The sequence below is a fragment of the Oncorhynchus tshawytscha genome, linkage group LG12 (assembly GCF_018296145.1).
Source record: "Oncorhynchus tshawytscha isolate Ot180627B linkage group LG12, Otsh_v2.0, whole genome shotgun sequence".
Classification (NCBI taxonomy): Eukaryota; Metazoa; Chordata; class Actinopteri; order Salmoniformes; family Salmonidae; genus Oncorhynchus; species Oncorhynchus tshawytscha.
In genome coordinates, this window is record NC_056440.1 from 73,341,070 (window position 1) to 73,356,897 (window position 15,828).

Below are 15,828 nucleotides of genomic sequence, written 5' to 3' on the forward strand. Positions count from 1 at the left end.
TTAAGCAGGGCACCAAAGAGGTGTTCTACAACCTCACTGACTCAGACTGTGTCTGCTTGTTTTCCCATGAGCTAGGTAAACATGACACTTGTTGAAGGAACTTCTTTCACCATATATTTCAGAGGAATGCTAGGTACTCTCCTTTGCGCCTCTCTCCCTCTCTCCATTCATATTTTCTTCTCTCTCCCTACCTCTCTCTCTTCCTCATCTTTCCTTCGCTCTCTCTCTCCTCCCTCTCTGCTTCTCTCTTTCTCCCTCCTTCTCTCTCTTAGCTCCCTCTCTGCTTCTCTCCCTCCTCTCTCCCTCCTTTTCTCTCTCTCTCCCTCCTCTCTCTCCTCCCTCATTCTCTTTCTCTCTCTTTCTCTCTCTCCTTCTCTATCTCTATCCACCCAAGAGTTGTCCACTAATATGCTCCTATCCTTGAGATAAATGGACAGAAATGTCTACAATCTAGATCTCTTAACTTCAGAAGAGGAAAATATCTTGAACAGAATAACATGTTAAAAGCAGAGGTATTGCATTTCAAGGAGACCCCTCTTATTTGGGTACAGCCATTGCCAATAGAGGCGGGGGACTTGAGATCTGATCCAACCCCTGCTCTCTCCAAAGTAAGCTTGACAATCTGCAAATCAGAAATTAGCACTAACAACCAAAAGCTGAAGCTGGTTTTGAAATCTGATGATGTATTCGCTGTGAGGACAAGGTCAGGGTTCAGGCTAGAAACCGATGTTCAGAAACGACTTTACAATAACCAGCAACCCCGGCATCAAAGGTATATGATTTCACCTTTTTTACATTTAGCAAGACCTTTTGATGTTGGAAGCTACGTAACATCTGCTTCTAAGTTGGATGGATTTAAAGGAGCCCTCCATTTTAGGCAGATCCAGATTTGACAAACAGTGGTGGGAGGGAAATAACTTTGGTCAGGCCTTGTTGTAGATAGCGCATGTGATTTGAATGGAAAAATGTAACTGAAATGAAATAACCATGTCCAAGTGGCAATCTGACTGAGCTGTAGCAGAGACTGGGGAAGGGAAATGCATAACATTCTTCTGAGACAAAGAAATGACAGTCCTGCTGGATTTCATTAGCATAGAACCATGCCAGTATTCTGTTCAGAATTAGACAGAATTGGCCTATTCTCCCTGCTAACCTCCAGCTAGACACATTGGGCATGTGGAGTGATATGCAAACTGGTGTCATTTTATGGCAAGAAGTTCTCACTTTTGCCTGAACATTTTAAAGCATGAGGTTTAGAGTGACTCTTTTAGTAACAATACAATTGTACTGGTAGACGTAAAATCCTCAGAAATTCAGGCTTTGTTTCCAAGTCATGCCAGTTGAGCAGAGCACATGTGATTAGCTCATCCCAGATGTCAGCCATGATATAAATCACAGACTACTATAGGCAGCAGATCAGGTTGTCTTGGAGAGGAATGGAGATCATGTCAGACACAAGTGTGTAAAGATCCTAAAGACCAGACCCATTAGCTTATAGGGGGGTGACAGGAGCAGGAAGTCAGGCCTTTGTCAAAAAACATGGAAATAAAGTATCGTTAAGTTCTGTGGGTTGACATGACGTGGGGGGAGACAAGCAGGAGACAAAGAGGAACAAATGTGTGGATGAAAAGAGGAGGAAATATTTTTAGCACCATCTGGATTGAGTTTGAAGTCAACCATGGAGGAACCTCCTGTGCCTGTGTGCAGCAAACCAGGACCAGAGGTCTGGCCGATTCAACTGTCATTGGTGGAAATGCTGTTTCGTCCTGCAGGGGGATGGCTGGAGTATAGCACTGGGGCTGAGGACAGGGCTGGGGTATAGGGCTGGAGTGTAGCACTGGGGCTGAGGACAGGGCTGGGCTATAGGGCTGGAGTATAGCACTGGGGCTGAGGACAGGGCTGGGGTATAGGGCTGGAGTATAGCACTGGGGCTGAGGACAGGGCTGGGGTATAGGGCTGGAGTATAGCACTGGGGCTGAGGACATGGCTGGGGTATAGTGCTGGAGTATAGCACTGGGGCTGAGGACATGGCTGAGGTATAGGGCTGGGGCTGGTGTTTAGGCCTGGGCCTGGGGCTGAGAAGAGGGCTTGGATAGAGGGCTGGGGCTGGGGTTTAGGCCTGGGCCTGGGGCTGAGAACAGGGCTTGGGTAGAGGGCTGGGGCTGGGGTTTAGGCCTGGGCCTGGGGCTGAGAACAGGGCTTGGGTAGAGGGCTGGGTCTGGGGTTTAAGGCTGATGCTGGGGGTGGAGCTTGGCTGTCTACATGGGGCCTACACAGGACTCTGTTGGTCTGGAAGCAGTTAGCCCTGAGCCAGCACACTTACCTGCACATGAAAACAGTCAGGTCAGTTTTCTCAGACCTGTAAAATAACCACAGCAAAGTGATGATGACTACCAATTGGATGTCTTATACTTTTTTCAAAACCACAATGAAAAATCTAAACAAAAATGTGTGTCGTGATAATGGAAGGTAAATCTCTGCCTACATGTTTCTCCTGTGTAACACAAGCCTAATTCACATCACTACATAACTCTGCCTACATGTTTCTCCTGTGTAACACAAGCCTAATTCACATCACTACATAACTCTGTGTTTTCCTTCCTTTGGTGTGTCTTTAACCTTGAAACCAAAATCAAAGGGAAAGAAGGGACCTGAACTCTCTTTTAGGAAAATATATATTTTTTCTTATATTGCCCTTACCTTTTTTATGGAAGTTTCTAGCATCTGTTAAAGTACTACTACGGGATCGGTGTGTCCCCGCGGGATGGTTGAGCTGATGTAGGCTAATGGAATTAGTACGAGGTTGTAAGTAACAAAAAAAGTCCCAGAACATAGATATATCTGATATGGGTAGAAAGCTTGAATTCTTGTTAATTTAGCTGCACTGTCCAATTTACAGTAGCTATTACAGTGAAAGAATACCATGCTATTGTTTGAGGAGAGTGCACAATTATAAACTTGAAAATGTATTAATAACCCAATTAGGCACACTTGGGCAGTCTTGATACACCATTTTGAACCGATATGTAATGGTTCATTGGATCAGTCTAAAACTTTGTACATATACTGCTGCCATCTAGTGTCTAAAATCTAAATTGCACCTGACCTGGAATAATGCATAATGGCCTTTCTCTTTCATTTCAAAGATGATGGTAAAAAATATAAAAAAATAAATATTATCTTTTACCAGGTCTAATGTGTTACATTCTCCTACATTAATTTCAAATTTCCACAAACTTCAAAGTGTTTCCTTTCAAATGATATAAAGAAATGGTATCAGTCTCCCCTCAGGAGACTGAAAAGATTTGGCATGGGTCCCCAGATCCTCAAAAAGTTCTATAGCTGCACCATCGAGAGCATCCTGACCGGTTGCATCACCGCCTGGTATGGCAACTGCTCGGCATCTGACCGCAAGGCGCTACAGAGGGTAGTGCATACGGCCCAGTACATCACTGGGGCCAAGCTTCCTGCAATCCAGGACCTATATAATAGGCAGTGTCAGAGGAAAGCCCATACAATTGTCAGAGGTTCCAGTCACCCAAGTCATAGACTGTTTTCTCTGCTACCGCACGGCAATCAGTACCAGAACGCCAAGTCGAGGACCAAAAGGCTCCTCAACAGCTTCTATCCCCAAGCCATAAGACTGCTGAACAGTTAATCAAATTGCCACCAGACTATTACATTGACCCCCCCACCCCATTTGTTTTGTACACTGCTGCTACTAGCTGTTTATTATCTATGCATAGTCACTTCACCCCTTATTTTTTACTTCAGTTTACTTGGTAAATATTTTCTTAACTCTTCTTGAGCTGCACTGTTGGTTAGGGGCTGTAAATAAGCATTTCACTGTAAGGTCTACACTTGTTGTATTCGGCGCATGTGACAAATCAATTTGATTTGATTTGAATATGCATATCCTTGCTTCAGGTCCTGAGCTACAGGCAGTTAGATTTGGGTATGTCATTTTAGGCGATTTTTTTTTTTTAAGTTTCGGATCCTTAAGAGGTTTTTAAAGTACATCAGTGATGTTATTGAAGTAAACACTGCCTCACTGCATAAGAAGAGAACGAGTCGATCAGTGTCTATTGTCACGTCCCACATTCTAAACACACACAGCCTCTTCTGAAGAGTTCATGGTCCATCTCTTCCTGGAACCAGACGAATGAAGAAACCAAAAACAATATTTCTGAAAAAAGAAGAGTCTCAAATCTAACTGTCAGCTCAAGCGAGGATTATTTCCCCTCAGGCGGCTCGCCACTTTTCCTTGGTAATCTGCCCCAAAACTCCTAGTGAAGCCTTTCAAAACTATTTATGCAAACAAACATCATGCACAGCTATTTATATTGGCACCACTTCTCACTTAACCACTCTCAACCAGGACCAGATGGGGCCCCACTCTCTCTCAGTGGAGCAGAGGCAGCTGCAGAGGAATAGGGAGTTTAGTTCAGTAGGCACAGCAAACCAATGAGACCCAGGCCCGGCCAGTGCACTGAACTACCTCCACTCATCCCAACTCATCAGACTCCTGATGGAAGTACTGGACAGAGGACAGAGGTAAACAGCTCACCCCATGAGCTTCACCTTCAAAGAAGGATAGGATAGAATTCATGTCTTTGAGGAGGAAAGTGACAATTTAATATGTCTGTTGTACCTAAATGTAGATACAGTAACTGATTCCATCAATATACTCCTTTAATTTATCACGTTCCGTAGATTCTCTGAAATATTGACATTCAAAAGTTAAAGATAGCAACAACTTTAATATGTACCATGCCTCCTATAGTGTTAATAGCCGTGGCTGTAGTGTGAAGGATAATAGGAGTGACAGCATCGAGAAGCGTCTCCATGCCTTCCTCAGTGGGCCAGAGAGCTGGACCATGATGCACTTCTCCTTCCTGGCTGCTGCTGGCCCTCTGCCGCGGGGGAAAGTTCATTCCAGAGCCAGCAGCCATCTTAGGAGAGACCACACCAGAGGAGGCTGGTGGGAGGAGCTATAGGAGGACAGGCTCATTGTAATGTCTAGAATGGAATAAATTGAACGTTATCAAACAGCTCAGGCATATGCAAACCACGTTTGATCCGTTCTATTGATTCCATTCCAGCCATCACAATGAGCCTGTCCTCCTATAGCGCCTTCCACCAGCCTCCTCTGGACCACACATACACAACCACATGAATAGCAACAGAGATGCAGCTACACTTGGCCAATAAGGACATGCACTGCACACGATGTGTGGACAAAAATAGATTGAACACATGCGGCATGCCCAAACATGAACGTTAGGAAATTTACGGAGATACACACAATGACACCACAGAAGCACTGGCACACCCAGTATAGACATGTACTGTATACACCCTCTGAAAACAAACACACAAAGACAGCCAGATGTCCTAAGAAGTAAAGACGCTATATGACGTATACCAACTTCCAGTCAACACACACACACAACAACAACCTTACGTAGACACAGCCAGATACCACAAGGACAAAGTAAACACACACTGCACTGAGCAAGGCTCTCCATAAGCAGTTCTTTCCCAGAGTCACAGGAAGCTCTCTCAGTAACAAGCTACAAATCCCTGACATCACCACTGATGATAGCTTTACAGCACAGCCTCCAGAGGCCTCTGCCAGGCCCAGGCAGCCTACACACTCATACACACACACACACACACACTCACACACACACACCCTCATACATACTCACACACACACACAAACTCCCACAGTCACACACTCACACACACAGTCCCAGGAACACCAGAGTAGTGAGTTTGTGCAGTTTATAGTACTGCTATACTAGTGACTGTAAAGACATGGATCCCCATCCAAAAGAATGTTCTTGCAGAGGTTATATGGTGTTTTGTAGAGGGACAGAGGGAGTGTCTGTAGCATCTGGGCAGCCCTAACTGGGCCTATTCCTACAATCACACAGACAACAACCGTGTGTGTCTCTTTTCTACCTAGGTATATCTTCTATATTGCTTATTGAAATATTTATGCAAATATGTTCTTCTCCCCACCTCCCTGGGTTAATAAAGATTGAATGATCCCCACTGTGTGCAGGACAATTTGTTCACTCGGCACTCTAGATGTTTGTTTTACATTTAACTGGGCACTGGTATGTATGGCCACATCCCTGATCACCTGACCACTTCTCATTAGAATATTTAGGACTTTTCTTTCCATTTTGGATCATTTAGCAGCAGTAATAACACACCCTGGATGAGGTGTGTGTGTAATAATTCAGGATAGGATCACTAGTGAGTGAGGTGTGGATTCATGGGGATATATCAATCCACCTTAATGAGATTGCTCACCTCTACATTTGTGCTCTCATCCCTTCCCCAGGTTCTCCCTCTCTCCATCTGTCTGGCCTTATTACCATTTCATATAAAACCTGAAATATCTTATGAAAACCCAGCAAAGCTTTGTGAGCTTCATTAAATCAGCATAAGAAATGTATTAAGTGGGAAGAGACGTCTTGGAGGCATGGCGTATAGCCCCCTGTGTTGACTTAACCTTTATCTTAGTGTTCTGTCTGATCCTGATGGGAAGAGGAACTGGAACTCAAACAGTCTGCTTAGTGCTTACCACAGGAACCAGGCTGAAATAACCAGAGCATCTTCTGCATAGCCTACAGTACATCATTGGATATCTACTTTGTCCCTTAAGGGCTACTGTAGACATCTACCATGGAAGAGGGAAATGGATGTAGTCTGTACACTAAATATTCTGAAGGTATAAATGCAGGGACCATTCTACTGTACATCCCTAAGAGATTCAATCAGGGACCAAAACAATCCTACAGAGAGGAAATGGAGTGGATGGGTTTGTGTTAACAGCTAATTTGAACTCTGATTAAATTTCAAGGTGCTTCTCCAGACTGGAGGCTGAAATCGGACAGGACATGGTAGACTGATGTCTCTACAGCAAAGTAATGTTGCTGTGTCAGCACCTGAGCTAATGCTGATGTCCTGTAAAATCGAACATGTCATCACAGGTAAAATAGGCAAAGAGTGGAACATAACACACATTCACCTGACAAGCAACGTGAACAAAACAGTCAGATGTGGGATTCAAGTTGTTTACAATCCCATGACAAAGATACAAAATTCCTATTGGAATTTGTAAAGGAAATGGGTTAATAGATACTCAGTTCAAAACATGTCTAAATGAACATGAAGATGGGGCATTTTAAAGAGCAGTTGCAAACTGGCCAGTTAGGTTTGCCATTACAATTAGTGTTGATTTGGGCCTGATGCAGTGAGATCCACAGTGACTGGTCCTAATACATTATGTATGAGGCTGTCCATATGCACTTGGGCCATCATGCATGCCCTTGTGAGAAGCACAGACCACAGCAAAGCAATCTACATGTTCTGCCCCACTTATGTACACACATTCCTCTGTAACTGAGGAGGAATAATAACCTCCCATCTCCAAAAGATTTTACTTCTTAAAGATAATAATTCAGCTATAGCACACTAAATTGAGTATGAAACACAAATGTGATTTTTATTCAAATTCTATTTGTAATTGTGTATTACTATTAACAACAGTAGGCCTAGTAAAGCCAATGGAGAAAGTAGGTCTACAGTTACAGTTCTATTTTAAAGGACTATTGGTCCTTCTCTTATCAAGGAGAGCATCTTTATCCATCTCATCTACATAATGTTGTCATGACCACTGCTTCTCCAGTCAACGCTCAATACTCATACAGTGTGTCAACGTGCAGCTAGATACAATGGACCATTCCCACTACCTGTGTAACATCTGTAAAAGTATCCAAGGGCAATTCGACCACTGTGTCCGCTGCCAACCTACTTTATCTCCTTGGAGAATCTCTGAAGGGATCAAAATCCATCTTTACTCGCGGCTCTCTGGCGCCACTCGAAGAGAAAGCCCGTAATCGCAGACGCATCTCCAGGGACTAAACACGCAATTACATTTGAGTGGAGAGGCATTGAAATATCCCCCTCATATCAACCATGACAACAACGATCATATCCAAGAGAGAAGGGAATGAAGCCGATCGCATTTGGTTGGTGACAGCGGGTTCGTCGCTCTTGTTATTGTCAATAGGAAATACTTAAATCAATAAATAATTATAAATGTAGCTATACAGTGTGTGTGTGTGTGTGTGTGTGTGTGTGTGTGTGTGTGTGTGTGTGTGTGTGTGTGTGTGTGTGTGTGTGTGTGTGTGTGTGTGTGTGTGTGTGTGTGTGTGTGTGTGTGTTACGCTCGTGCGTAAATGCTTGTGATAATTATATCTAATTGCGAATTGCGCGTGTGAGAAGGAAAGAGAAAGAGAGAGAAAGAGAAAGAGAGAGAAAGAGAGAGAGAAAGTCATGAACTTCCTTATTCTAATAAACCTTACAATTGTTTATCATTTTATTCTCAGCGAGGTAGCTATATTTCTTCCACAACTTTCAACTGAGCATCATTCAATTAAAATGCAATCTCGTTGCCCCCTTTCCACTGGTATTGAATTAGAGTTGAGAGCGCAGGGTTTTCCACGTCGTTTTTTCCTAACAGCTCTCGGGTTTTACCTCAAAGGCATAGTTTCACAGTATTTGCGTCCCACCCTGTTCCCGATATAGTACACTACTTTTGGCCAGAGTCCTATTGGCCCTGGTCAAAAGTAGTGCACTATATAGGGCATATGGTGCCATTTCAGACTCAGGAACTGTGTAACTTGCTGGTTAAACAAGGGCATGTATCCATTTGTTAATTGATGCAATTACGCATTACGCGTAATGGACACGTAGGTCTCCAGGCACGCATCAATCACTCGTCTATTGACCTGCCAAAGCCTTTCCATCCGCTCCTACTGGGACCGATCCTCTCCTCCTGATTCACCCCCCTCTCTCTCTCCTCCTCTCTCTCTAATAGAGAAAGATGGGAACATCATCGTCATTAAGTCGGTCTTACACCTCTGACCGGACAGATAGAGGCGCACAGAGGTCGTAAAAACGCGTTAAACCCACGACCATCCACTGGTGTTCACTTTTAAATATTCATAGTTCGCAAATCCCAATGTAAAAAAGACAGAATAAGTGAGTGAGGTATAGTGTCTTCAAATGAAGATTTTTTTGTTTGGATAAATATGTATTATTATTATTGTTCAAGTGAGCACATGAGACTAACTAACTAAAATTATTCTTTTATGATGAAGATGCTGATAAGAAATAGCAAAGAATCAGATATCCCAAATGAAAGAAAACACAACTGAAGGTTTTCAGTTCAAATATTGTCCAAATAAATATGTATTATTCTATGCATAATAATAACAAAATATGCTCGGTGGTCATTTGAGTTGGTATTATTTTATAATTGGACATGATACGCATCAAGAGCCTTGGTCTATCTGACAGTTCCACAACTGTACCAGAACAACCCCTTTCCTTTATACTCTTATCAGTGAAGCAAGTGAAGAAGACCACTGCACAAAGCCGAGGGGACACGGGGAGTGCACAGAACACCTTAAGAAAACGCGATGTTAGATGTGATTGGCAAAGACATTATTCTATCCTTGCTGTCCTGTCGTTCCGGGATTACAATGACGTCACACTGATACCCTTGCATGGGTGAATGCTAAAGAACTATAGAGGCACAAATAATAGCACAAGCAGAGTCCATATCTTGCAAGTCTTACGTTATCCTTTAAGCCTTCTTCAGCTAATACAACAACAATTTTTGTACTTAATGACGCGTAATTTCATTTTCTTATCATTTCCTTCGGGGGATTATTCATATATAAAACTATCTGCAGCTGTTGGTACCAGCCTCAACTCTCCCTCCTAAGTGCAATCATCTATTATTGAGCGAGAGGCCGTGCGTGGAAATGTGTGTAAGAAGGTGGATTTGAAGTAGAATTGGTTACAATCGATCAAGGGTGAAGAATATTCCTGATAACAAAAGAAGCAGCTATGTCTTTCTCTCAGTTTGGATATCCTTATAATGCAACTTCACAGGTAAGACAATATCAACATGCTTTTTTCTCTCTCAATTTCAAAGTGACAAATATGTAAACAAACGAGCATCATTTTAATTTGAACAGCTCACTCTATAATCTAGATGCAGCACTGAATGGTTGCTTTCAGAATATTGACAGCTATTTTCAAGTGACGCTTTTGTTTAATCAACATATCGACAGACATAAACACAGGTCCAATTTAATTGAATTATGAATGTACTCACGTGTTGTTTTGATATGACAAAAGACCTCTGTTTATTACTACGCTATAGCTCCGTTGTGTAGCCTATTTGCGCTTTGAAGTTAACAGTGAACCTTCCCAACTTTCTCTTTCATTCAGAGATCTCTGAATTTGATATTGACAATTACTATTATTTAGAAAACGTGAAGTAGCCATACGGATTTATAATTTAAATATATTTGTTTGGGGACAACTGGACAAAGGTATGCAATAAAAGATCTCAAAACTTTGATTCAACTAGAAATAAGTTATTTTCCTATAAGAGTAGTAAAAGTTTTAGATCCTTTGTTTTCACCAAATTTCAGTAGCCTACAATAGCTTAGTCAGGCAGTGTATGAATACTTTGGGAATTCATTTTCTATAAAATAAAAAAAGCTAAATGAACTGAAAAACATGATTTCCAAAATGGTACCTTGTGATTTCACCTGGATTTGATGTAAAATGCGATTCTAAAACTGTTAATCAAATTAGGCATACACACACAGCACGCGTTTATATCTAGTCTCCATCTTACCTGAATTGTCCTGTATCTCAAAACCATATCAAAATATATTCTAGATATGAAGATAACAACAGCTCATGCGTCAAACACGAATGACATGTCTATCCTCCACAATTCTCTTCATGCAGTTTTTCGTGTCGGCAAACCCCAGTACGACTTGCTGCGATTCGATTTCCAGGTCGGTCTCTGACGGGACGAGCGGTACCCAGACTCCTGCTACCTTCTGCTGCCCTTCCTACGAGAACCGGCTCCTGGCCAGCACACGGACGGAGCTCAACGCGGCACTAGGGATGTATAGCTCGCCCTACGCTGCCGCGGCCGCCGCCAGCCAGAACTATGCCAGCTACTTCCCCTACAGCGCCGAGCCCTCCGCTGCTATCTACTCATCTCTGGTACATCCCGTTTAATCTAATAGTGGATGGGGGTGGCTGGGATGCGATCGATCAAGATGGATGTTGATCAAAATTACTCTCGAATTATTTCGTCATTGACATGACTTTTGAGTAGCCTGCATACCTGATAGATGGGTCGAATATACTTTGAAGTTTTAAAAATACTCATATTTAGGCTACCAGTAGACTATTATGTTTCAATTTGGAAGGGAGTAAAGTAGCACAAAATGTACATCAACTTTGTTTCCAATATTTAGAATCAAATAAAGTTCCCTAAGTGCTTCATAAAGTTGTTTTCTTATTTCAGAATCCACAGTATGAAATGAAGGATGGCACAGGCACTCTGCATTCTGGTATAACTCAACCTGCCACCTACTATCCTTATGACCACTCACTGGGCCAGTACCAATATGACAGGTACGGAACCCCACACAGTCCTTATCTGTAGTGCATCAGCTCAGCTGTTCCTTGTTAGTGTGATAAAGCCCTGTCATTCATGAGTAATAACTTACATTCAAGGAATCTCACACCTCCAGAGCAAAAGGTCACAATCTATGCAGCTCTATACTGCTAGATAGAGCAGAGCTGTATAGTCTATATTTCAGACAACACTCCAGGAGTGCCATGGGTCTGGGTGAATAGTTTATGAGTTTCTATGCTAATGTTGCTAATGGCTAATGTGTTGTCTGCTATTACTACCAGGTATGGGACTATGGACTTTAATGGGTCAGCCAGGAGGAAGAATGCCACACGTGAGACCACCAGTACCCTGAAGACATGGCTGTATGAGCACAGGAAAAACCCCTACCCCACCAAGGGCGAGAAGATCATGCTGGCCATCATCACCAAAATGACCCTTACCCAAGTTTCCACCTGGTTCGCCAACGCCAGGAGGAGGCTAAAGAAGGAGAACAAGATGACCTGGTCACCAAAGAATAAGGCTGGGGACGACAGGAAGGACGACCTGGATAAAAGTGACCAAGATTGTGTCACCAAAGGTACACATTCACTTCCCTCTTCCGTCTAGTAAAGCATTTTAAAAAACATCTTAGAGTTTTGCACAAAGATTTACAGCAGCTTGCTTCCTCTTAAACTAATCCACATCACCTACAATAACAAAACAAATGTGAATTGATCAAAATGACAGCTTCTGCTCCTGAATATAACTACTATTCCACATATCATGTTGTGTGTATTTGACAATTCAGATTCCAGTGAAAATTATACTGCTTCTACTCCTAATATCACCAGTAATATTCCTGTATATTTCATCATTCAGATTCCAGTGAGTGTAAAGATGAGAAAGACCTTCATCTGAGTGACCTGGAGGACATGGAGGACGAGGACTGTGACAAGCTGGACAGTGACTGTGAGAAGATGGCACCCAGGGGCCCTGAGGAACAGCAGGACCTCCACAGGGCCATGTCCGGTGGTGGTGTTGGCCCTGGAGGCCCTCCAAAGAGAGACTGCAGCTCAGAGCGTTCCCTCTCCTTTCCCAACAGCTTCCACCACTCATTCCCATGTGGTATCAAGAGCCTACCCACCCTGCCCTCTCTACCCACCATGCCCTCGGACTTCCTTGATCCACTGGTGACGTCCAAGCCCCCCTCCACCACTACCACCATCCCCACGGGCACTCACACTGTGTCCCTGTCACACTTTGAGGTGTCGGACCGGGACAAACCGAGGATCTGGTCTCTGGCGCGTACAGCGGCCACGGGGGTCATCCTGGGCTCTGCTCACCACGGGGCCCCAGAGCTCCGGACAGGGAGCATGCTGGGAGACTGCCAGCTCCAGGGGACCAGGCTACCAGTGACTGGTACCGGACAGTGTGGGCCCCTCAGGGGCCTCCAGGATCCTACCAACATATCCAATGCTGAGAACCCTTTCCAGGAGGGCCCCTTGTTGCAATCTAAGGTCTATAGTGCAGGCAGCTACAACCACAAGGCAGTACAACTGCACTGTTCCTCCTATCCTGCGCTTTCAGACTCATGCCAGTACTCCACTATCGAAGGTATGTACGTGTTGTGACACTTGTTCAATTTTGAACGACTGTAATTGTGAAATTACCCGTGTAAAGTTATACAATATTGAAATGTGTTTCAGAAATGCACATTTCTTTCACTACTATCAAAAATAATATTGACAAATAAACGCTATACAATGACCTGGCTGCAGCAAGTTTCTTACAGTGTGGTTTCTGTTGTTGTCTAGGATTCTCCAGTGGGAATGCAGAGACAGAGCCCTCGGAACTCAGTGACACATGTGTGACCCTGCAGGATGACAAGGTCACTGCCTTCAGACCTGTTATGAAGAGGTGAGGAAGGTGAGCCTTCACACACACACACACACACACACACACACACACACACACACACACACACACACACACACACACACACACACACACACACACACACACACATTCAACTTGTACATCATTCAACCTAACCATCATCTGCTAATCCAATCATTTGGATTACACCAGTTGTACTGTAACTTTTCTATACTAACACAGGTTGATGGTATTACATATGTGATCTTGTCTATAAAGTGAATATATTGGATTACCTGAAGACATATGTCAGTCTATAGTTAATTAAGCACATACTTCTACATTTGACTAATGGTTTTATATTAGAAGGTATGTTGTTTTAGGAGGCTTGATATTGTAATGGAGATCAATAAATAAGGAGCTTTTCTTTTTCCTCTCTCGTCCCCTTAGGTTGATGGACACGCAGTCATTACACAGTGGGACTTTTATTTAGCCGGTATTAGGCTATGCACTATAAAGACTTGGGATGACGACGAGCACCGGACATCCTACCTACCTTACACCTGGGAACTGCGGCGCTCCGCAGTCAAAGCTCGATGAGCCCTGTCCAAACTGTGGAAGCTGCCATTATTTTTGCACAACGTTGTTTTTATGGTGTTGACGATGACTTTATGCAAGACTTTGAAATGCAACCGTATGGGAACTGACGGTCAATTCATGATGTATGCAATGGGCAATCGTAGTGTAGCAATATTATTTATTTATTTGTGTATTTATTATTTGATTCCTCAACTGTTCATTTATTTATTTCGTATGTGTCATTTAAATATTTTGTTACATGTATGTATTGTTTCAACTGTGGTTGTGTGCTATTTTTACCTGATTTAACGGAGAAATACTTAGCTTGTTGTTGGTCTTTCTGTTCGCTAAAAGAGTGGGATTTATTGAGTTGGGATCGTGATTGTCTATTGTGTGTGTGTCGACCTGGAGAAATTGTTGATTGTGTTGTGTTCATCTCAAAGATAATTGTGAGCTTATTCTGTTCTTGCCATTCATGAAATATTTTATAAGAATGAATTTTTTCAAGAACTCCTCGTTTCTGTGTAAATATTATTTCCAGAACATTAACATTGGTTTAATCGGCCAATTAAAACCTTTGAGACTTTTGCACTAGATCAAAGTTAATCTTCTTAACGTGGAGAATAATACTGGAACATTGTTGGTAAGGTCATAAATCAGTATAAATCAGTAGAGAACGTGAATGAACGTTACAAGGCCAGGAAGAAAGGGGACATCATCTCTCCAATGTAATTATCTAATCAGTTCTGGCATCAAACACTTTGTTACTGTTCAGACAAGCAACGAGGCAGGAATACGGGATGAATGCTGCTTTGTCCGCTGTGTAGGGAGCCGCTGCAATAACTTACTTGTGTTAATTAAAAGGTCATTTGTAGTATCAAACCCATAAGGGAACATTCACATGGTTTGTGTGGGTTAGACTTTGGTTCTACTGTTTTTTCCTGACCCTTTTCATTCATAACTGATTGACACAACACATGAGGAAGTATTAGGCCTGTGAAACTAAGTAATTGGTCATCATGCGTAAAACTACTAACACGAAAGCCCTGGTTTCTTATTCCTTTCAACTTGAACTTTGAAGTCAGTTATTTTCAGAAAATTATAAGAAAGTTCGTAGTTTATATTTTACATTGATTATGGGGATGACATGTAGTATCGCATAGCATATTGAACACTCCACAGTAGAAAACTTGAAAAACTTTTAAACTAAATGTTGTTGAAAACACTCAAATGCAATGCAGAAATGTGGGCCTAGTATGAGATGGATATTGTGCAGACTTAATTATCAGAGGACCAAAAGAAATGCTACTTCATAAACCAAAATAACGGTGTGACCTGCTGCGAATGACCCACAGCTTAGAGGCATGCAAATTAAGCCACCAAAAGATAAACGTTATTGCAGGTCGGATTTGGAGGATTAGAGTTTGTAATAAGAGTATTAGGTCTATTGAAAGGAGCTGTGGTCAACGTTGTAGGCCCGGCCTATGGATGGGGATGGGGGACCCCTCAGTAATGCATGCAATGGTGTGACTTCAATGTAACAGGGTTCAGCGTAATTCCCTAGGAAATTCTTGATGAGGAATTATGGTGACAATAATAACATAATATTTAGAGATCTTTAATTCCAATCGTCTCCTCTCAGTCTCTTATGAATTAAGCTGGTAGGGTCTTTACAATGGACTTAGCATTTAGTAATCAAATTATAAACATGCAGGTTGGCCTAGACCTATTGTGTTGTCCACACATAACAAAATAGGCCCACATAGAGGCCTGCGTAATAACAATGTTGATACGTTTCTTTCTGTTTATCGACTATAACTGAGAATTTTAAATAACATAAAACCTCCTCTGTAACT

At 42.5% G+C, this 15,828-nt stretch overlaps 1 protein-coding gene across 3 annotated transcripts; it reads left to right on the top strand.

Annotated features, from left to right (window-relative positions):
* The first annotated feature begins 9,446 nt into the window (after positions 1 to 9,446).
* LOC112247582 (iroquois-class homeodomain protein IRX-6-like) lies at positions 9,447 to 14,482 on the top strand. 3 transcript variants are annotated; one of them, XM_042331044.1, is made up of 7 exons: positions 9,447 to 9,981; positions 10,855 to 11,118; positions 11,426 to 11,535; positions 11,821 to 12,116; positions 12,398 to 13,132; positions 13,333 to 13,444; positions 13,844 to 14,482. In XM_042331044.1, exons 1-6 carry the CDS (start codon positions 9,937 to 9,939, stop codon positions 13,437 to 13,439), a joined length of 1,557 nt encoding a protein of 518 aa, XP_042186978.1. In that variant the 5' UTR covers positions 9,447 to 9,936; the 3' UTR covers positions 13,440 to 13,444; positions 13,844 to 14,482. The 3 variants fall into 3 exon arrangements, with proteins under 3 accessions (XP_042186978.1, XP_042186977.1, XP_042186979.1); XM_042331043.1 differs by having other exon boundaries at positions 13,333 to 13,435; XM_042331045.1 differs by having other exon boundaries at positions 10,905 to 11,118; positions 13,333 to 13,435.
* Positions 14,483 to 15,828: the final 1,346 nt, after the last annotated feature.

What these genes read in the sequence shown, in the direction of transcription:
- LOC112247582 (XM_042331043.1), top strand. Translation starts at nt 9,937, where the DNA reads ATGTCTTTCTCTCAGTTTGGATATCCTTATAATGCAACTTCACAG. An exon ending in CTTATAATGCAACTTCACAG is followed by an intron (nt 9,982 to 10,854) that starts GTAAGACAATAT and finishes CTCTTCATGCAG; the next exon opens with TTTTTCGTGTCGGCAAACCC. An exon ending in CCAAGATTGTGTCACCAAAG is followed by an intron (nt 12,117 to 12,397) that starts GTACACATTCAC and finishes TTCATCATTCAG; the next exon opens with ATTCCAGTGAGTGTAAAGAT.